The 23,770-nt window shown below is 39.6% G+C and overlaps 1 protein-coding gene across 1 annotated transcript; it reads left to right on the top strand.

Moving 5' to 3' along the window:
- The first annotated feature begins 16,716 nt into the window (after nucleotides 1-16,716).
- LOC124168179 lies at nucleotides 16,717-21,916 on the top strand. Its single transcript, XM_046546307.1, has 2 exons — nucleotides 16,717-16,762; nucleotides 18,801-21,916. The coding sequence occupies exon 2, from the start codon at nucleotides 19,038-19,040 to the stop codon at nucleotides 21,489-21,491; it is 2,454 nt and encodes an 817-aa protein (XP_046402263.1). The 5' UTR covers nucleotides 16,717-16,762; nucleotides 18,801-19,037; the 3' UTR covers nucleotides 21,492-21,916.
- The last annotated feature ends 1,854 nt before the right edge of the window (nucleotides 21,917-23,770 follow it).

Below are 23,770 nucleotides of genomic sequence, written 5' to 3'. Positions count from 1 at the left end.
AAAATGCACAAATTTTCAGCTCTATTCAGGAAATATTTAATCCACGTGTTCATTTGTGTTGCAAAGATTAGTGACAAAATGTGCAGCTGCTACAAAAATTATGACTGAGTGGAAAATTTCACATTTTAAAATGAGAAGTATTGAAATTTAATTTCTACCAGAAGCAACTCTTTGGTAGAAAGGGTTAAAAGACTGTCATCCTACACTCTCAAGTGTAAATTATGTTAAATCAGAGAATTATTCTTAACGACCAATATTCAATATATAATGTTTTTATTGGGTTGTCCTCTTTCCATGATCTCGCATGCACACCGCTCAACCAATCATAACCCAGTGTTGCTTGGAGGTAACATCATATATGAGTGATTTGGAGGCCAAGGTGTACTAGTGATTTCTTTTTTCTGTACACAGGTAGGTACAGAAATCAGGTATAAAAAAAGATGAATATGATATTTGTTATTCCACTTTATTCCGCACAGAACTGAGAGTCACTCGCGACGCTTGGCAATTAATTTTTGTGCATTTCTTCTAAAAATTAACCCTACCTAACTCTGTTGAGAAAAAAAATCACTTGTACCCCTTGGCTTCTCACCTCCTCATGTGTATACATTTCCCGCTCATTTTTTCTCTATAGGAAAGATTTTAGCTATATGTTCTCATGTGCCTTAAAATTTAATGGAGAAAGATCTAGCTGCCGCATTAATTATGGTTGAGTAGAAAATTTTCACATATTTGAAGTGAGAAGTCACGAAACTAAATTTCTTCCAGAAGCAGAAAGGCTTAACAGTTGAGTCAACAATCGAAAGTAGCCGGGCTGAAGTTTGCTCGGGAGCTCCAAAAATCACCGATTGATGGATTATCCTCTTCCCTCTTCCATTAAATGGCTAAATTCAGAAGAAAGAAAATATTTTTTTCGATTCTTAGACTATCGTGGCGGTATTTGAACGCTGTCTGCTTTGCAACCTTCCGGGTATGTATACAAATCTCCGCAAATATTCCGGGAAAATTTCAATTTTAATTGAGTGAGAAAGTAGCTGAATACGCTGTCGATATTCAGCCAAGTTTCATAATATTAAAATCGATTTCATGATTGACAGGCGGTCGGAGCTGTGATTGGTGGAATATTTCATCTGTGTGTCTGGGTGGCATTAAATCAACTTAGCGAAAGTTATTTGCTATGACTACGGCTTTGAATTAGGACACCAAGCGTACAAGTTTGTAATAAGTGCAAAATTGACGACATTAAAAAAACGGAATTGATTTTTATGTGAATTATACTATTGCAGATCAAAAATTGAGCTCATGCAAGCTCTAAAATTATGCGATATTTGAACAATATCCACTCTGCAAATGTTGGTGTATGCATACAGATTCCCATAAATATAATGAGACCAAGGTTAACACTAGAACTACCGATGGAGTCATTTTGACTCCTCGCGATTTTCATTTCTCCACCCTGACTAAAATTTTCCGAATTCTGGCCTGAAATTCCGTGACTTTTATTCATTTTTGACCCAAAATAAGGTTTTGCGATCAAAATAGTTCTAGAAAGTAAAATAGTACACATTTTTCATAATTTACCTTAGACTACCAAAGGGAGTCATTTTGACTCCTTAATGTATTTTGCTTGTCTTTTCGCCAAATAGCAATATTTATTTATGGTAATATTGCAAGAGTTTATTTCTTCTTATTTTAATAATTAATTCAAATCGATCTATGGCTAAAATATATAATTATTTCGCTTTTGGGCTAATATTTGCGAGACTTTGAAGGCATTTCAAATTTCACGGGTCCGTGTTTGGAACTACAAACCATATGAATGTCCTGATATCATTTTATCTTGCGATAAAGTGGTGAATATGCCATTCATATTGAGCATTTTCAAATTCATGTGTTTAGAAGCCGTCGCGACGCGTCGTGTCTGCCCCTCCTCCGTTACCCCTCCTTTCTCCCCGCCAGTCAGACTCGCTGCAGCACAATACTGTACACACAGCAGTGCGCTTCAGCATTTTTATTTCAGCCTTGACTGCGTGGAAGTTGATTTTCACACCTGAAAAAGTACCTTTTATCCTTCCATTGATATACTGATAAACCAGGAAAATATATCACTGGAATGAAATAAAGATACTGTTCTAGCATTGTCGGCTCTGACGGCGCTGGCTGTCACATGCCGCACAGGAAAACAGTGTTCTGTCCTTTGCATTATTGAATCCAGTGAACTCTCGAGTGGACGGCAGAACTCTTGTGAAGTAAGGCTTTCATTTTTCCTGACTGGTAGTATGACTAGAAGAAGTAGGCTAAAGCGTGAGGAAGTCCTTTCTATGCTGCAATCTATACCGGAAGGTGAATCGGAATGCGAAAAGGAAGATCATTTCGTCTCTGACGAAGCCGAAGATTTTATTCCTCGAAACGTTTCTAGCAAGTCTGAAGATTCAGACAAAGTACGCGCAAAAGATATGCAGTAATTTACATTTAGTTCCCCTTTCATAAGGACTTACAAAACAAAGAAATTATCTACGATTATTTATCGATTCGTTTATACTGACTCACATAAAGCGATGTAAAACTGCGGACGCACGCAGGCAAAATTATGAAGATTTTACTCTTTCCGATGAGGAGCTAGATGCATGTATAGCCATATTATATGCCCACGGAATATCAAGTACAAATGATCTCTATTGCAAGTATTTGGTCAAATGACTGGGTAATACCATTTTCCAAAATGAATGACTAGGAACCGGCTTGTAAAAATTTTGCATTATCTAAGATTTTATGAGAAAATTAATCGATTCCAGCGGCTCAAAACTGTTAAGTTTCAATAGTTTTTCAATAGTGTAGGATAGATTCACAGATAATTACATTGCTTGTTACAAACCTGGTCCGTACATCACGGTTGATAAACAAATTTTCCCCAGTAAAATCAGGTGTATTTCACTCAGTGCATTCCTTCTAAGCCGGACAAATACGGTCATGAATATTGGCTGTTGACAAGGATAGCAAATATCTTGTAAATGCCTTCCCTTATGATGGAAAAGATAATCACTTCGTGCAGATTACCGTTTAGTAGTACTGAAACTAATGCAACCTTTTCTGAAAAAGGGCGAAATATTACTGTAGACAATTACATCACTTCAGTCCAACTCGCTGAACAGCAAAAAAGTTAGAGTACTAGCATTGTGGGAAAGGTAAATAAGTAGAAGAGTACCAAAAAAGATGAAATCACAAATATACCACGAGAAAATATACTCAGCGATGGCCTATCCACTCGTTGGAAAACACTCCCGACTTGCATTAGCAGATATTCATGGATAGTGTACAAGAAGACTACCAAAAACATTTCGCGAAAGACGCTTTTGAAAAAGCCCGATACAGAGTTGGCTGATACTCACGTTAGATCTCGACAAAAGCGTGGCGTGTCCAATGCCGCAGATTCTTATGATGGGATTCTGCAAAAAACATATTTCCAGGCAAAACCAAAGTGCAAAAAGAATCGATCAGTTGGGAATTGTATGATTTGCCAAAAATCTTTGTGTGGGCAATTAAAATGAACGACAATGCTTGAACTGTAAAGCACCTTAGTCAAATGCGTGGCTTATCAAATGCATTTTTTTTTTTTTTGACTTTATTTAATTATCTTCCCAACTTCCATGTAGCCAAGAATATATTTTTGATCATTCAAATATGATGATAAAATGTGTTGAAATGTCTATGTTTGCTGTTTTATCCAATTCCTCTGCGAAAATCCTATAAAAACAACATAACATATAGGAAAAAAGAATTTCAAAGCAATACTGTTGAATCCTGCATTTTTTTATATAATTTTTTATTAAAATCACGTCTAAAATATTGCAATAATAGACCAAAATGATAACCTAAACCAATATCAATGAAATGTATCAATAAAAACAGAGATAAACTGGAAAAATAAACAATTATAAGGTAGGAGTCAAAATGACTCCATTTGGTAGTTCTAGTGGGGATGTCAAGTCCGGTATTCCTAGTGTTAATTTTAATTTTGTAAGAAAGTAGCCGAATACTCAGACGAAAAGCAACCAAGTTTCATTATAATAAAATTGATTTAATGATTTATCGATGGCCAGAGCTGTGATTGGTGGAATACTTCACCGATTGGTTTCGGAGCTAGAGGAGGTTTGCATTGTTTGAAACAGTCCATCAATTTTAGTGGTATGTACAATTTATTAAAACTGCTAAAACTATATCTGGATATAGTAAAACTGATAGTTACTGAAACGAAAACTACAGGAATACCAACTTGAAAAAAAAACTTGATTTTACGCGCAAAAGACGGGTAAGAAATAAATAAGTACAGGTATTACTATGGAGCCGAATATTTTAAAGAATGTGATCCAAATTAGGAATAAATTTTCTTTCTCATGCTTTTTGTTACATTTAAATTGATTAATTGGTTTAGACCATAGAGCTCGTCAAACTTTTTTTTACAAACAATATAGGTCATGGTGGCATTAAGCCAAGTTTGCGAAAGTAATTTTATTGCGAACACGGCTTTGCACATTGACGCCAACCGCGAAAGTTTTAACCCTCTCAGTTCCATATTCATGATGTGATGCTGGCGTATTAAAATATATATTATCTCCTACGTGAATAAAATTCTGTTATCTTTTATTTTGGATTGTAAGCATGGTGTAATTCTATAGTGCTCCTAAAATATTTATTTGAAACTATAAAATCAATCTTATTTTCTTATTGAACAGTTTAGTTGCCGCATAATTATTTATTTGAAGAGCTACCTCAAAGCCGATATTTCGGCTCGTAAGGTACTTTTAGGTTGGGAGACAAAAGCCAATATACAGGCCCTTAAAAGGCACTAACTGGGGTAAATAAGTTCAAATTTGACGTTTTTTTTAATTAAAGAATACATGTCAAAGTGAATTTAGCTATTGCAGATCAATCAAACGAGAGCATCTATGGTTAACCATTAAATTTTCCAAACTTCCATAACCATATAGGATATAGCGCCGGTAGTTGACGGCGGTCGCCGCGGGGACTGTGTGGCGCTGCGGGGTTCCTCTTGCAGACACGCGAACTTCAATTCACTCCGCTGTCGGTCGCACGCGGAGGTGGCCACAATACGCGGTTTACGTCGAGTGACGGAGTCTAAACCTCCCTGCAGGGGACTAAAGCACATCGTCGACTCCATTCCATCCTTGGCTGGACCATTCTTTGCCATACACAGCTTCCTCCCCACATGTCTGTCACCGGCACAACTACACGAGATACCAATCCGTCCAGCGCGGGTTATTTCGGATTTGATAGGAAATTGATTTCCTCTTTTATCCCCTCCTCTTTTGACGCTATGACGGGCTCACGTCCGATATGACATGGCGGGTGAATATGTGACGTAATTGCCTCGGTTTTTATACGTATTTTTTTTAGATTTTGCCTTCGATATTTTTATTTCGCATGAGTTCAGGCGAGAGCAATGACCTACCCCAACTCTGTGGCTTTCAAAGTCACAAGGGTCTGCCGGTCCCTGGGCTCAGATCAAAGAGTCCGTTATCGTCGAAAAGGATTCCGGTGTACGCTTTCTGATCGATCATGCGAGTAGGAAAGCAAACGACGTCTATTTCCAATGAATAAGGGAAGAAAGGAATCGGGAATGTAATGGAGAATTGTAAAATTGCTGAGGACTTCCATGCAAATTTTGATTATCACACGGCAATAAAGATGTGATTAGAAAATAACTATTCATGATGAATTCAAATATTCAAATGGATGTCATACATCAATGGAAGTATTTAGAAGGGTCGTATCCTTTTCTCTAGCGGATCGCGGTGCTTTTCTCTAGATATTCGAAAATAATCATGCATGTTACATATTTAAGCCTTTTAAGTTCCTATCGTTTCGTTTTGCAGTGATATTGTTACATTTTTCCATTTTTTATCATGTGACATTTTTGTGGCATATTTTTTTAGTGTTCTATTGGCTGAATAATAAGTATTTGTTAGTTCTTTCTACAAAATAACGTATTGACAACAATAAAATATTATTTAAGGTGTTGATAAAATATGGAATACATTCTTGAGTAGCTTTAGCGTAGAACGTTGATATATTTTCTTATTCCCACGAGACACGACTGGTGTAATTGTGGTACTTTTTCAGTTCCTAAAAAAACACCTAATTTTCCTTTTAAAAATATTCAAAAAGACAAAAATAAATAGATTTGTGAGAAGGAAATTAATCATTGTATATAACGAATGGGTACGGAAAGTCATTTTTGAGTCAATCGGCAATTCGTATTACGCTGGCCCACGTATTAGTCACCTGCAAAGCCTTATCATTGTGTCCATAGAATCTTAGCAGAACAAGTGAATAAAAAAGTATTTGCCACATCTTATTGTCATTTTAATAATATTGCTTACAGACCTCTTTTTTAAGGCAAGGGCTAGATTCTCAATTTCAGTTTTCGTAAATGAATGCTTTTTAATGCTTGCAACCTTTGATTATACCTGCATACACTTAGTGTATTGAATTCCAGTTTTTATTGCCTGCTCATGATATTAGTGAAATCGTTTTTAGAAAAATCCAAGTCTCTTACTCAGGAATATCTATTCTACTGTAAGCTTTTCGCTTAGCACTGACATAAATATAGCAATCAGTGGATAACTTTCATGAAGCACTGCGTCTGAGTCTAGGAAATTGAAATCATTTTTCTCTCCTCAGTAATGGGAAAATTATTACTCGTTTGAGACAAGTTGCTATTAGGTAAACTAGGCTCCAAGTATCATGTGGATTCAATTTTAGTATTTAATGAGGTCGTATAAAATTGTTTCAGACTTGATTTTGTGAAATAATGCTATATCCATGATCAAAGCACAAATGGTAATATCCACACTATTTTATTTATCTTTTAACCGACCATGGTTTCGACACTTGGTGTCATTTTCAAGATTTGAAATGATAAAAAAATGGCAACAAGTGCCTTGAAAGTGCCTTGTGCCAAGTGTCTTGAAAATGACACCAGGGGTCGAAACCATGGTCGGTTAAGTGATGAATAAAATAGTGTGGATATTACCATTTGTGCTTTAGTCATGGATTTAATAAGATGCATATAACTTATAATGTCATTATGTAACGCTTTGTATTATTAAATCAACATATAGTTCCTTAGCTAGTCACATTTAGGTATATTGCGATTGGCAAGAATGCTGTGTGCAGAATTTGTTTTTCTGATCAGTTGAATCGTTTAATTTTATGCTAAAATTTAGAGTAATGAAAATTCACTGTTTAACTTAAAGTTGTGATGACAATTAAGTCCCTCTTTCTGAGGAAACACGACACTTATTTCGAGCTAATTGCAACGATGTTTGACGATTCCTTACAATCTAAAATTTAGGCATTATTGAATATCGAAATCTGAAAAATATAAATTATTTCACCTTATTTAAAAAAAAAAACAAAAAATTACTTATATAATACCAGAAATGGGATAGTATCACTCATATCATTTTTCTTGTTTGTTATTTTAATTTGTTTTTCTTGTCAGATGCCACGAATTTATCCTCATTTTCGAGTACAAATAAAATGAATGGAAAACGTCAAACTCTCAGCCACCAACTATTGCTAGCGGCATAGCCCTGAAGAAATTATGATTCGTCAAGGGTATTATGGGAAGATTTTCGAATGAAAAAGTAAAAGAAATGTGCTATTTCGCACTCGTCCGACCGCACATTGAATATGCAGCGAGCGTATGGTATCCGGTGCAGAAAGACTTGATCCGTGAACTGAACATAATACAAAGAAAAGCCGCGCGGTTCGTCAAAAACTTCTACGGGCGTACTAACAGCGTTACCCAGATTTCTACTGGAATCAGCCATCCAGGGTTAAATTTTCGTTACACATTTCTTATCCACACTGTATTTACCATATAATGACATTAGGAGGGCCTGTTCCTTTCTCTGCACCGCCGGACTATTCAAGTATTTTATTCGCTGTCATCCGAAACCTGCTATAACTTTCACCTATATGCTCCCGGCTTTTTATCCACATCGGTAATACAGGGCACTGTGGGATAGCATAGCACCCACCTTAAACCGCGTCCGAAAACCATCAGCGGCATCGTTCCGTATTGAGGTTCCTGGCTTACACTGAGGACTACCGAGCCCTCCTGTTCTGTCCGTGCAAATCCTCAGCTGTGGTTTCCCCCCATTCATCCCCTCGAACCCCCGCGTTCCTTTCGGTTGGGGGTCTGCGAACACACCCCCAGGGGGGTCAAAACAGGCGCCGAAACCGCACTGGTCTGCACCCCTACCCTCTCTGGCCCCCGCCCCCCCTGGGTTACAGAAATCCACGACCACCCCTTGGACAGTCACCCCGACCTTCCACAATCCGACTTCCGGCCAATGTTCATAAGGGTGTTCTTCCGGCGAAGCGGACAAGAGCCGAATATTGCTCAGATAGGGGTTTTGGGCCGAGTACGATCACGGGAAAGTTTATGCATTCGTCATATTTGTAACCATGTTATCTTCTAGGCCCAGTTGACCAATATAAATTCAACTGTATTCGTCAAGATTTGTAGTGCTCAGAAACATATTGGTGAAATTAAAAAAAACAAAGTTGGTCAATAAATAGAGGACTTAGAAGCAGATTGGTGCAAGTCCAAAGCAAAAGTTTTTCGATAATTTGGAACTGTGCTGAGGGCTTCTAGTATGCGTTGCTACCTGGCAGTCTTAAGTATAACAATGACTTGAACCATTGTATTAATAGGATTATGGACTATTTCGGAGACGGTTGCCTTGATTACCTCAACCAAAGCTAGAAGTGATTTAGGCCAGTGATTTTCTGTTCTACGAATGAATTTTTGGGATGATATTTATCCTCAGGATTATAATCTTTATCTTCTTCGATACCATCACTCTTCGTCGGTAGATTTAACGTTTCTTTCCTGTTGGAAATCATCATGCAATGTTTTCCATCATGCAATGGGTGTCATTATGCAATATGATTCAGTAATATATGTAAGCTGCTTAGATAAACAATGGTGCAAGTTAGACTCACTTCACTATGATTCGAAAATGGAACTCTGCTGTTGGCTCTCAGTATGTGCTGCTACCTAGCGGTCACAAGTGTAACGGTCCTACACCATTGTGTTCCCAGGTAGATATACTATTTTGGAGTCGGTGGATAACTCAAAATAAAAAAATTACCCACACCAATATGTATCTTAGCCCTCCATATGATGGGCGAGAATAATAAACAACGCAATCGAACAGAAAGCGATACACCGTTTCTTGGCTAATTATGCTGGGGGCCGCTACAGACTCGGAGGCTACGGGTTAGGCTTACTTAGGTTAGTAGGTTGCTGGGGAATTTAGATTTTTGACATATTTCGAAGTAGCAGTGAAAATATCATAACAAAACCCCACTATATTTCTACGTCGGGCAGAAACGATATATTTAGATAGATATTTTGCCGAACTGATAGAAATGGGTGTTTAGGTATCCCTTAAACGATAGGGGACTAATAAATCTTAGGAGTAATTTCGTCACAGCATTTCCTTTTATTTGTAAACGGCTGGTGTCCTAACACCCCCGGCCAGAAACCTATTGAGGCAGCTAGCTGGCTGGGTATTATGTAGACGCCGGCGGATTACGGAGCGAATTGGTACTAATGATCAAAAATGAAGTTTATAGAATTTATGAGAGCAAAGTTGGGATCAAAGAACGAGAACGGCCTACCACTGATTGTGAGTACATTCTTAGGAATAGACTACCTTAATTTCAGCAGGCTCGTCGTCGCCGTAGCGCCTTACTCAAGTTTGCAATGTTGACGGCGCCAAATTGAAGTCTCAAAACGAGTAAACAAAACCCCTGGGAATGTCTGCAATACTCTTAAGTGCCCAGAGATAAATTTTGCCCACATCAGGTGGCTAATGTGTAAGTAACTTCTTCTAGCTCGATTCTCGCCTGCCAAATCAATAGTCTCGGGTTCGAGTCCTGCGCGGGTAGGTATGTCCCTTCTATCCAGAGTATGATTGCCGGTGATAGTCTATCGTTCTTGATTGTTAAATATTCCCTTATGTTAAAATCATAAATGTGCTGTTTACGGGGTGGTAAAAAAATAAATACGTAGAAAATTATCCCGGAAGGAAAGCCATATATTGAGAATAGGGTTACTGCTATATTCCTACTTGATTACACGTATTTAGAATTGGCAAATTTTCCTCTCTATACGTCAGTAAATTACCATAAGTCTCTAACATACTATTTCCGCTGGATAGACCTACTTCAACGCTCAAAGCATTTGTTTTCCATCCGTTTTTATGTGAAATTGATAAATTTATTATTTACCTATGCCTTATTATCGATTCGCATCATTCAGTCGTCAGTTTTCACCTCCATTTTTCCAGCCATGTACATTGTACAGACTGCTTTACACTATAGCATGGGTAGGTATTTGTATTGGTAACGTTTGTAATTGGCATTTTACTCACGACATGCAAAAATTGTAATAATTCGAAGAACGCACTCTATTTCTCTGTGTAATTCATACTCTCTTTGCTTTATTTACCAGTTAATATAACTATGTAAACTCTTAGTGATCTTATAGGGCGTGGCCTCTGACAATCAATTACTATTTCATATGATATTCATAGCAGCCTTCTCCACCGCGTGTACACACGAAATGGACCCACGAATTAGAGTGTACGTCGCCGCTACATGACTAGCAGGGTTCTCTACAAGATTTCTGTGCCCCTGGCCAAGAAAGACCCCTTCTTTACCCTCCCCTCCGCTTCGTTTTGCCCCTTGACCGCAGGTTTATGTGCAGGACAAAGTTTTCCCCCATCCAGAGCAGGCTAGGATAAGGGATCCACCCCCGCTTGGGACAATAATTACGGTGTATGAGGGATGAAGGAATGGAATGAGATGGGGAGGGGTTTGGAGGGGGGGTTAGGGATATAGAGAACCCTAGCGGTAGGAGTAGGGTACTAAGGGGAGGAAGGGGGGGGGGGAAGTAAGGTTGGGTCGTAAGGCTCTTCCCCGCGCCCCCGGCCCTAAAAACGTAATAGGCTTATTTCGTCATAACTTGCGCTGTGTACACTAAGACCGCACTCACGGGTTCATAATTCAAAACCCCCTGGACAGTTGTTGTAAGGGTCTTTGGCTCTGCGGACGAGGAATCTCAAACCGTATTCAGGAGATTGTCTAGTAGCCATCTCATATATTCATGAAACATTTTCATTTGCGTGCGAGCCCGTTTACACTTCGTGCCAAAAAATAAAAACTCGAGGTATGACCATTCAGATAAGGAGGGAGCCAGTGTTTCTGAATTTTGTCCCTTCAGATGACTTCATATGATGGCATATCATTGCTAACTGGAAGTTTTACGGCCTTAATCTTTGCTGCGGGACGGTATGGCTATACTGGCTTGCTATCTTGCGCCCAATAATTAATAGCTTCCGACGAAAATTTGGAATGTAGTGTTATAGTTGTTATTTGAATGATTTTATGAAGCATCTCACACAAAGTAGAAGCTTAATTCCTTCTTTATTTTTTGAGGTATTCTACTGGTTGTGGTAGGTGTACAAGATACATATTTTAACCATTCCACCTGCTCCTTCACGTAGGTACAGCGTTCCATCAAAATGTAAGTGTTGACTTCGTACTTCCGTATAGTCAATTTGACTGACATTGGTGTCTACGAGGAACGTAATCACCGGAGATTAACACGGTTAAAACTCACAATTACAGTGTTTTTACCTTTGTTGCATAAATTTTGTGGAATTACGAATGTATACTACATAATAATTTTCAATGAATATGCTACGGAAGAATGATAAAGACTGGAAGCAAATACACTGTGTTATACGCATAAGTATAATGATTAATCAAATGAAGCTCACCGCAGGATTCTAATCTTTGAGGTAATTTTCTAAAGAGTGAAGGGTAAGCCTTTTCATCGCACTTTCAATTACCTACTGTTACTGATATTTTCACCTGAAAACGCTTAAAAATAGTAAGTTAAAAACTGCAGTAGTGGTTTAAATACTTTACATGGCTACATCTGCCTTTCCTTTGGAGAAATTGTATGTTGAAAACTGACATTGAATACTGAAATATTCAGAGTGCATACAGAAACTCCAGTGAACATTTCCAGGCATCTGAAACATATTCATTTCTAAATTCATGCATTAAGGTAGGGGTATGTGATACTATGGTGAACCTCGTGCCTGGCACAGCTATCGTTGGAAACCATATGGCTCCCATTATACGATTATTCGGTCCGATGTATTTTCGATCATTTTAGCATGCTTGAACTGAAAAAACACGGTGGGATGAAATGTGAATTGGGTATTCAATTTTCCACTTTCCTTATGTATGGTACTGAATGAGTGTTAAAGATGAGACGAGCAATGCACAAAACCATTTCCTGTCGCAGATGCTTGGAATGAGTCATCGTTTCCGCTAGAGCGTAAATAACTATCGTGATACATTTTGACTCATCTGACCCTATTTCTGCTTCACATGGTAGATGATTGAATAAAAAATTAGCATTTAAATATAGTTTTTTCACTTGAAAAAGTTTTTTGGCATTTTTATTAACGTATTGTCTGTGCCCCCATAGCATCATAAAGTTAATTTTTAATGGCGGAACTAATATTTTGACGTAGCTTCTGCTGCTCATATGTGCGAAGTGGCAATTGAATAAAGAATTAACAAATCCCTATAGTTCTATTGTGAATAACCTCTAATCCAAAGTTTAAAATGTTATCAGCAGTAAAATATTAGTTTCAGGTGCATGAAAATTTTGACTGGAGTTTTTGTCTACTCTGGATATTTCAGTATTCAATGTCAGTTTTCAGCGTATAATTTCTCCACAAGAAAGGCAGATGTAGCCATGTAAAGTATTTATACCACTACTGCAGTTTTTACATTATTATTTTAAAGCGATTTCACGATAAAATATCTGGCAGTAGGAAATTGAAAATAAGAATCCTGCGGTGAGTTTCATTTCATTAACGATGATGCTTAAGCGTAAAATAAAGCGTACCTGTCTCAGTGCTATATCTCAATTCCGCGTCGTGTATCCGGCAACTACAGATATTCGATTATACTCATTCCGTTACACTCATCAATTTGTAAAATGATAATAGGGTAGTTTCCTTCATCAAAGAAAACGAAAGGCATTGATTGCGATTCGTTACCCACCATTAGTGTATTCATAATACACAAATTATTTGGTTTTTGAAATACCGGTTTAAACGAATGGCAAGGGTCAAATTTTATGCTCATTTGAAAAAGGCCAGATTGGCGCCCATGCGATTCCACTCCACGTGACGTCACAGGGACCTAGTTTCTACACGAGAGGATAGGAGTTATACATCGTCTGAGGTTACCAATGCATGCTTGAGGCACAGAGCTCAGGGAAACATGTCTTAATAATCACCTATTAAAACTGGCTTAGGTCGGAAAGTTTTCTTCTTTTGATAAGGTATTAATAAACCTTTTTTAAGCCAAGCGCTACCAGCCAGGAAGGTACTCAGCTACCCGCTAGCATCCTGCGTCCTATCAGCGCTCAGAGCCTCGATCAAGGTCACCTCACAAGGCGGGAGGGGGAACCAGAAATGCGTCGCACGGACTTTTTCCCATCATTCCTACTTACGCGTCGCGTTTTCGCGCGCTTGAAAATGTTCACTTTTCATTTAATCGCGAAAAATAGATATCGTCATTTAAAAATCTAAAAGCGTGAAATACATACTCCAGGAGTAATAATCTTTCGATTTAGGCAATAAAAAAATAATAGGAAACCACCCTATTATTACCCCGTGAATTGAGAGCAGTGTATTTCCTTTAGTATGCAGGCCTTTAGGGCAACAACGTATTATTTCTCATTGTAAAAGAGTATATGTTTTTCGAAGTTTCCCAGTGCTCCAAATTTGAAAAGGTTATCAGCAGCAAAACTTTTGTTTCAGTTACTTGGAAATTTTCACTAGGTTTTGAAATTGCAAATTTTGACTATGTACCCTGAATATTTCAATATCCAATTTCAATTTTAACCCTTACGCTCTCACAGAAATTACCTTTTTCACTCCCAGAACTCTTAACTTCGATTCAACAACCCGTCTTGCGTTACGTAAACAAATATCTATGTAAACAAATTCTTTTGTCCAAGTAGAACACTAAATATTACGGAAGAAATGCCATGTTATTAGGAGTGATTAGCACTTATGTAATCTCCAATAGAGAAGTGAAACTAACTCAAAATATTATAAACAAACATGTTTACACGGGATTAAAAATGAGACCGATATATCAGTTATGATCGGATGTAACTTGAGCGTTTTAAGGCGGCAAACGGAAGCTGATATATCGGCACCTAGTGAGTGTTCAGACAAAAAACGGAAGCCGATGTATTAGCACCTTGAGCATCTAAGGGCTAATCATGGAATTTCTCCACAAGAAAGGCCGATCTAGCAGGAGTAATGTGAAGTACGAAATCACTAACATCTACCACTCTTAGTTTTGAACTTATATTTATAAGTGTATTCATGAGAAATTCTCTGAGAGTAGTCTTCAAAGTGTGCTTGAAAGACATAACCTTTTTTTATTTAACCTTTTCTAACCCAGAGATCATCATCATCAGTCAACAATCCTAAGATTGGTTTGACGCAGCTCTCCATTTATCTCTCCTATCCGCTAATCTCTTCATAGCAGCATATTTATTCTCTTTTACATCCTTTATAACCTGTCCGATATAACTCATTTGGGGCCGTCCCTTGCCCTTTTTCCCTTCCACTTGTCCTTCAACGATTGTCTTCATCAGACCATCGTGCCTCAAAATGTGGCCAACTAAGCTGTCCCTTCTTCTGCTCAATGTTTTTAGGAGGCTTCTCTTTTCTCCTACTCTCCTTAGCACTTCATGGTTACTCACACGGTCAATCCATTTTATCTTCATCATTCTTCGGTAGCACCACATTTCGAATGCTTCCACTCTTGACTTCAGCCCAGAGGTGCATCTGAAATAAATTAAGTTTCAAGCCTTCTCATCTTAAAAATATGAAATTTTCTGCTCAATCACAAATGCTGTGGAAGCTACATATTTCGCCTTTTAAATTTTCAGTACAAAAGAACGCGTGGTTTAAATTTTTCCCGAAGAGAGCTGAAAATGTATACATTTATTATGTTACTTTAAAGCAACATTGGGTCATAATGGGTTAAAATTCACCTCAAAATATTCGAATATGTCTGTCAGTTTGATTTGATTAATGGATATGCACGTATAAATAAGTATATCTGCTTCTTTGCTATATTTCGATTCCATGCCATGTATCCGACGGCTATTCCTATTCCATAAAATTTTCCCAACAGTATATCGTAGGAGTACAACAAGAGCACTTGAATGTATGAAACAGAAAGCGTCATATAACTCCCGTGACCTTCCTCTTACCCTTGAGAGATCTCTCCGCGGATGTCCTCGGCTTCGTCGTGCCGCTAAACCCCGTGGGGCTGGAGAAGTGCATTCGCGATGCATTGGCTGCAAAATTACCTCTCGGACCTTCCCCGTTCACAATTCCTCGGTGGGCTTGGAATTCGTTCGTTTGCATATATGCATTTCCAAGTCATCCTTATGAGTTCACGAGCTGGGCTTAAATAAATCCACCGCTCCTTGCTCATCTACATTCGTCCATTTACAAGAGAAACGAGGATGAATGCCTGCCCTTGAAGTAAATTTAAAACGCCGTCTCCCTTAAGCATTGGCCAAAAAACTTCGCTTCTTCTTGCATTACAAAATTTGCCGCAAAAATGTTCTAAAGTCATTTATACGTACGGCTGAATAAATAACGTTATGAAGGAGTAAAAAAATTCTAGCATGTTTGCTGCAGTCCTTCGTAGATTCCAAATCTCAGACTGTGCACCTTAATTATATGGCTGACTTAATAATCACTAATTACCTCTCACTGCTTGACCTATTTAGCTTTTGTGCATATTGAATATTTTCATGAGATTTTTCACGAATCTCAATATAAGTATTAGAGAATAATATAAACTTTTGTGAATGAAAGTCGAAAAATGATATGAAGCGAAATTTATTCTTGAGTTTTATTCCACCCAGTCAACCTGTTCGGTTTTGCGCCAAACGCTCTCGTTTTGTCTGAGTTACGACCCGAGCGGCGCTGCCTTCGCCCTCCCCCACTTCCTCTCGTCTCGTGCGGGCCGGCGCGACGGAGCGACTTGGCTCTCTCTCTCTCTCTCGTTCGTCACCGGCGGAGAAACTCCTCGCACCTGCCCTGCTGTACTCTCTCTGCGGTTGCCGGGCACTGGACACGTCGCAACGGCCTGCCAACTGCTGGTCCTTCGGGCTCACCTATTGTGTTATAATTGTGTTGAACTTTAACTTGAGCTGGTCCTTCGGCTCACCTATTGTGTTATAATTGTGTTGAACTTTAACTTGAGCTGGTCCTTCGGCTCACCTATTGTGTTATAATTGTGTTGAACTTTCAATTTTGTATTAAAACTATACTGTCTGAAAATGTGGTTTATTTCCGCCACATTTATTTTGGTCCTTCGGGCCGGATTCATTGTATTCGCAATCAGTGCATGAGTTTATTGTACCCAGTGCTTGTAAGATACAGTCAAGTAGTATCATCGCTAAATGTTGCTCTTTTCTGCTCATTTTTTAAGTTTTTTGTTACGCTGCATCTACAATCAAGTTGTACTCCGCTGACGGTTGACGACACGTGCTCCTGACTCATCGTTGGATTTGACGAGCACACTGACGAGCGTACGTTATCCTACTCCTCTCCTCTCCTATTTTCTACCTCGCGGCTGCCCACGGGAAAATGGTATGGATATTTTTTGTATCTTCTTAGTGTGTGTGAATACTCTTAAAAATGAATTTTGCAACTTTTACTCGAAAGTCAAATCTCTTGAAGAAGAGGCTTGAAAAGGTTCATGGTTCCGTGCTCTCAACGGAAGCCTCATCGAAAGAGTCCCCTCTTTCAGACATCCAAATTAGGCGTTTGACTTGCTGGAAAAATGAGATTGATAATACGATAAGTGAATTCAATGATTTAGTGAATCGTTTCACCGATACAGAGACTCCCTCGGGGCTACAAGATGACGAACTTTTGGTGAAATTACGCGAAGAAATGTTAGATCTCTGTGTCGACGCAAATTGCATTATTTCTGCATTGCTGCCGATGGCAAACGTTAAACCAGACTACCTCGCCGGAACTCTTGGTGAAAATCCGCTCCCGCGATCCTCTGTTCGATTGCCAAAGCTTGAGCTGCCGCAATTTTCGGGCGAACCCATTAAATGGATGCACTACTTCAACGCGTTTGACGTAACAATCCATAAGAATCAAGTGTTATCCTCAGTAGAAAAGTTCCAGTACTTGCTTAGTTCTCTTCGCGGTGAAGCTCTGCAATTAGTTTCCGGATTGCCCATTACCGGAGAAAATTATAAGATTGCTTGGGATTTGTTGCATCAGCGTTATCACAACGTGCGGAAATTAGTGTCTCTTCATGTAAGCAAGATTCTGGACATGCCTCCGGTAATGAACGGCTCACTTTCGAGCATTCGTTCTTTTTTATCAACGTACTTTGAAAATACGCAAGCATTGTCTGCGTTCCAATATGATATTACTCAAGAAAACATTTTGCTCCTTTCCATTCTCATAAGAAAATTGGACTTCGAAACTCGGAAGCGTTTTGAAGATACGCGAGGCGTCAATCATGAAATTCCGGCCGTCTCTGACTTGATTAATTTTTTGGAAGCCGAATGCGTCCATTTTGAAGACGCAATAATTGATGGAAGGAGAACAGTAAAGGGTCCTCAGATCAGAATTAATAAAACGGCTCTGATTACCACTACCACGGGGAACTTCTGTGCATTCTGTCAAGACCCAAGTCATGCCATTTATTCGTGCTCTGCTTTTAAAGATAAATCGCCGCAAGAAAGGAAAGTGATAGTGGGGGAGAAGAAATGGTGTTATAATTGTCTCGGAACATCTCACACTGTCAAGTCATGCAACTCATCTCGGAGATGTAACCGTTGCGCTAAGAGGCATCATTCGCTCCTGCACCTCAACGTGAACTCCTCTTCATCGCTGAATAATCGCCCGGGTACCGCTGCAGCTAATGCGCAATTGCCCTCACTATCAATTTCTGGTAAATCACAACCGGAATTAACTACAGAAAAACACTTTGTGGGACTATCGTCGTCAAAACCTAATACGTCAATTTTATTGGCAACAACTTTGATTCGTTTAACTACACCAAGTGGCTTCTCTCATGTAGTTAGAGGAATTTTAGACTCAGCATCTCAATGCAGTATCATCTCGGAACGCTGTGCTCAAGTTTTGAACGTTACACGCCGACGAGTAAATAATGAGATTAATGGACTATCACAATCTCATGTGAAATGTAATGGATTAACTTTTCTTAGTTTATCATCTGTCGGTGGAAAAGTGCTCGCTTACTCACATCCTATGATGATTTTACAAAATATCACTTCCAATTTGCCTCTCGCAACTATTTCGCCTGAAGTGAAAGAGAAGATGAAATCATTTGTCTTGGCTGACCCAACCTTTGATGTGCCCTCTCCTGTTGATGTTTTAATTGGAGCTGACCTCTTCCCTCATGTATTTACGGGAATTCGCTGTTTCCTTGGAGAAAATTATCCACTGGCCCTTGGTACTATTTTCGGATTTGTTTTAATGGGCTCAACTCCAATTACTCCAGTGTCTGAAATTAATCACAAGCCTTCCGTCGCTTTAATTTCAACCCATGATGCTAATCTCAATACTTCTATTCAACAGTTTTGGAAACTTGAGGAAGTACCTCATTTTTCGCTTACTCCTCAAGACCGACAATGTGAAGAGCATTTCCAATCAACGCATTCCAGAGATGAAACTGGTCGTTACATCACTCGGCTGCCGTTCAAGGACCTTCACCCTCCTCTTGGAGACTCAGCGCTGTGTGCCAAAAGAAGATTTTTTGGTCTGGAAAGAAGACTGTCAGCGCAACCTCTCCTGAGAGAGAAGTATATTAAGTTTATGTCGGAGTACCTCACCCTAGGTCACATGACACCTTGTGATAATTTCCCTAGAGTTAAGCATTATTTTTTGCCGCACCATGGAGTTTTTAAAAATCAAGATCCAAATTCAAGCCTGCGGGTTGTATTTGATGCTAGTTCAAAGACCTCAACGAATGTCTCACTTAATGACATTTTATTGTCAGGACCCAAATTACAAAATGATCTTTGTGAAGTTATTCTGCGATTTCGGTGCCATTCAGTTGTATTTGCATGTGACATTCGTCAGATGTATCGTCAAATTAAAATTCATCCTGATGACCAGCACTTCCAGTTGATATATTGGCGTGAAACCCCTACGGATCTTCTCAAAGTTTTCAAATTGACAACAGTCACTTATGGAGTGACGAGCGCACCGTTTCTAGCCATCCGCACTCTTCATCAACTGGCTGAAGATGAAGGTGCTCAGTTTCCGCAAGCTGCTCGTGTCCTAAAGTCTCAAACGTTTGTTGACGATATCATTGCTGGTGCAGATAATGTGCAAGAAGCCCTCACACTTCAACATGATTTAACAAAACTCCTCTCATTAGGTGGCTTCCAGTTGAGAAAATGGTGCAGTAATTCTGATATTTTGATATCCCACATCTCAGAAGATGATAGAGAAATTCCTCTCTCTTTCCAATATTCGGAGCAACCTATTTATAATATATTGGGTCTGCAATGGAATTCCACATCCGATGAATTTTCTTATGCTGTGAAAATATCCAATGTACCTCATACTAAACGCTCAGTACTCTCCGCTATCGCAAGAATATATGACCCCTGCGGTTGGTTGGCTCCCGTGGTATTTTTAGCTACGTCATTCATACAATACTTATGGACCCTTGGTCTTCAATGGGATGATACATTGTCTTCAAATGTTGCCTTCCGGTGGGAAGAAATTTTGAAGAATCTTGCAAGAGTTAAGGAAATTACGCTACCTCGATCTTTATTTATCGAAAGAACAAGCAGTGTCCAACTGCTTGGTTTTTGCGACGCATCTGAGTTGGGATATGCCGCAGTCATTTATTTAAGATGTGCTTCTGCTGACAACAACACCAAGATAGCATTGCTCATGGCTAAATCCCGTGTCGCACCTCTCAAACGTATCTCTTTACCCCGATTGGAACTTTGTGGGGCGCATTTACTGGCTAAACTCATTCATTATAGTTCAAACTTGGTGTCCAATTACTGTAAAATGGAATCTGTCACTGCCTGGTGTGATTCAACCATTGCTCTCTCATGGATCCGCACCCCTCCCTATCGCCTTAAGGTGTTTGTAGCAAATCGAGTAGCCCAGATTCAAGAATGGGTACCTCCTGAACGTTGGTTTCATGTATCGTCGCAACACAACCCCGCTGATTGTGCCTCTCGTGGATTACCCACTCCTCTCTTCGAGAAGAATTCCTTGTGGTGGTCTGGCCCTCGCTGGCTCTCTCTCCCGCCAGAAGACTGGCCGTGTTCTCCATTCGCTCCTTTGAACGAGGATCTACCGGAAGTGAATCCAGTAAGACCATTTCAGAAGACCGGAATGGATTATGCTGGACCCTTCACTATTAGGAGCCATGCTCTAAGAAGAACTGTTCCATTAAAGGTCTATTTGTGTCTTTTTATTTGCATGTGTACCAAGGCTGTTCATCTAGAAGTAGTCACTGATCTCTCATCGGACGCCTTCATTGCAGCACTAACCCGATTTGTATCAAGGAGAGGACTTTGTAGTGATCTATACTCCGATTGCGGAACAAACTTCGTTGGAGCATCCACGCAGTTGAAAAGGACAATAAAGAACTTCTATTCATCACCGGAAACTCAAGAGGCCATTTCTCATTTCGCTACTGAAAACTGCATCAACTTCCATTTTATTCCCCCTGCCGCGCCCCACCAAGGAGGGCTATGGGAAAGAGCCATTAAAAGCGCCAAAACACTCTTAATTCGTTCCATTGGCCAAACTCTTCTCACATTGCAGGAATTTATTACGCTTGTCACTAAGGTAGAAGCCATGCTGAATTCTCGTCCTCTTACACCTCTTTCCACGGATCCTGCTGATGTATCGGCGCTGACCCCGGGACACTTTCTCATCGGAACCTCAATGACAGCCATTCCAGAGGACGATTTCGCCGCTCTACCCACCAATAGGCTCAGCAGATGGCAGACTGTTCAAGCCTTCTCACAGCGCATCTGGCGCCGATGGCATCAAGAGTACCTCCACACTCTTCAGCAGAGGTCAAAATGGACTCGGCGCAGGCAAAATCTTAAGGTGGGAGATTTAGTTGCGGTGCACTCCCCGAAAACTCCTCCTCTTCAGTGGTGTTTGGCACGCATAACTAAAGCCATACCAGGTGATGATGGAATAGTTAGAGTGGTGCAGCTGCGTACCCCCAAGGGCACTCTTACCCGTCCTGCCACCCGAGTATTCCCCCTCCCAATTGACGATTGACATTTGTTGACTGACGTACATTTACAAGAACGGTTTATAATTTTTTTGTGTTATGTATTATGAGTTTCTTTTTTCTCTTTTTATTGAACAAGGTGTTCAAGGGGGGCGGAATGTTCGGTTTTGCGCCAAACGCTCTCGTTTTGTCTGAGTTACGACCCGAGCGGCGCTGCCTTCGCCCTCCCCCACTTCCTCTCGTCTCGTGCGGGCCGGCGCGACGGAGCGACTTGGCTCTCTCTCTCTCTCTCGTTCGTCACCGGCGGAGAAACTCCTCGCACCTGCCCTGCTGTACTCTCTCTGCGGTTGCCGGGCACTGGACACGTCGCAACGGCCTGCCAACTGCTGGTCCTTCGGGCTCACCTATTGTGTTATAATTGTGTTGAACTTTAACTTGAGCTGGTCCTTCGGCTCACCTATTGTGTTATAATTGTGTTGAACTTTAACTTGAGCTGGTCCTTCGGCTCACCTATTGTGTTATAATTGTGTTGAACTTTCAATTTTGTATTAAAACTATACTGTCTGAAAATGTGGTTTATTTCCGCCACACAACCGGTAAATATTTTCCCATAAAATTTTATTTCTTCGCAGTTTTTTGGGCATGTATAGAAAATCTTTGTCATCATTTTCCCGCATTTTAAATATAAAAATATCATTAAGAAATTCCAAGATGAAAATTTCAAATTTGGTACACATCAACTCTTGACTAGTCTTCAAAGTATAGGCCCATTTGGTTCCTAGTTAGTCTAGGAACCGATAAATAGTTAGATTTTCCCGATGGTTATAATTGAAGGACATAGGACCAGAAAGGAAGGCATGCCACGAATGTGTTATATTGGGCAAGTTATTACGGGCATAAAAGAAAAAAAACAGGTATTTGAACATGAAGAATGGAAATATATGAGATCTGAACATGGGGGTAACCTCGCATAGTTCTGCGAAAGGGAATATAACACAAGGTAAAATAATTGTTGAATTCATTGTTTTGCACGGTAAAATTTATAAAAATATGTAGTGTAAAGTGCTGAAACCAGTTGGGATATAGTATCACAGAGGTTTAGTACGAAATCTTATTTTCTAGTGCATTGGTCTTCCAGAAAGTGGCAGCCGAAGTTCTCTACATTATTGTTAAGTTAACGAATCAGAATTTCATTATTTACCGACTCTCGCTTCTAAACCAGGAGTACTTATAGTGGTATCATGGCTGAGGATTAATATCCAATGATGGAGATTGATGCACCCTGTTGATCACGTAACCACGCCGCGCAAACTGCAGAAGGGTATAGTTAATTAATTAGCCTCTCGGATGTCAGCACGTGTCGCGAAGTCGACGTGACGTGTGTCCTGTGTAAGTGGGGAAACCAGTGGTGATCATAACAGTCACTCGTTGCTTACGCTGGGAGGTGCGGTCACGAATGCGTGATATAAAAGCAAAAACTGCTCGCGCAGGTCGTTGAAACTATTCTAATGTTTTATGTATATTTAAGCCATTCTGGCTCATGCTGAGGAAGAAGTCACTACTTCGAAAGCTGCTAGTTTTATTTTCCCGTGTGAGTGTTTCTTTTTGTGTTTCTATGTTTAGCGATATTGACTTGAACCATTTATGTATATAAATAAAATCCCGAGAAAAGCGCACTACGCGATAATGTATGTATACAACCGATCGAAAAGAACGGAAAAAATTGTATATTCTTTACCTCTGAATTTATTTGAATGCTTACGCTTAAGACGTCGAGTGAATGAATGAAGTAGTATACTTTTTTATATTTATACGAAATTAAAAGCGGTTAAAAAATGAAATTAGGATACACAGTACTATGATTTTTCACCTCTTTTTATATTTAAACAAGGGGACTTTCGAGTAGTACGTAAATATTAAGGGTCCCTAAACACTGTGGTTGGGCAATAAGTGGATTAAGTAATTTTCGCGAGTAGCGAAATCTCAGAGTTCAGTTAAAGGATAATTGTTGCCATAATTTTGTTTTAGCGCAAGCCTCGGTGGCGGCGGGGTGAAGTCCTCGCTTGCTAAACATGAGGTCGCGGGTTCGAGTCTCGCCCTTATCCTGGACATGGTTCTTACTGCGCATGCAATTGTTGGAATGTTTATCACACCCCGATGTGTGCTGTTCGGCGGAATGGAGATAATTAAAAAATAATTAAAGGAATCAAAATATAGACTACATGGAAATGTTATAAATAGAAGGCAGTCATAGTTTTTACGTTTTGCTACGATTATGGGTAAAAAGCTAACTGGTTCGCTAACTTTTCATCTTCATCTACATACA

The sequence above is a fragment of the Ischnura elegans genome, chromosome 11 (genome assembly GCF_921293095.1).
Source record: "Ischnura elegans chromosome 11, ioIscEleg1.1, whole genome shotgun sequence".
Lineage (NCBI taxonomy): Eukaryota > Metazoa > Arthropoda > Insecta > Odonata > Coenagrionidae > Ischnura > Ischnura elegans.
Note: the sequence above shows the minus strand (reverse complement) of the source record. Positions and strands in the feature narration are given on the sequence as shown.

Coding starts and splice junctions, on each gene's coding strand:
- LOC124168179 (XM_046546307.1), top strand. CDS start 19,038: ATGTCGGAGTACCTCACCCTAGGTCACATGACACCTTGTGATAATTTC.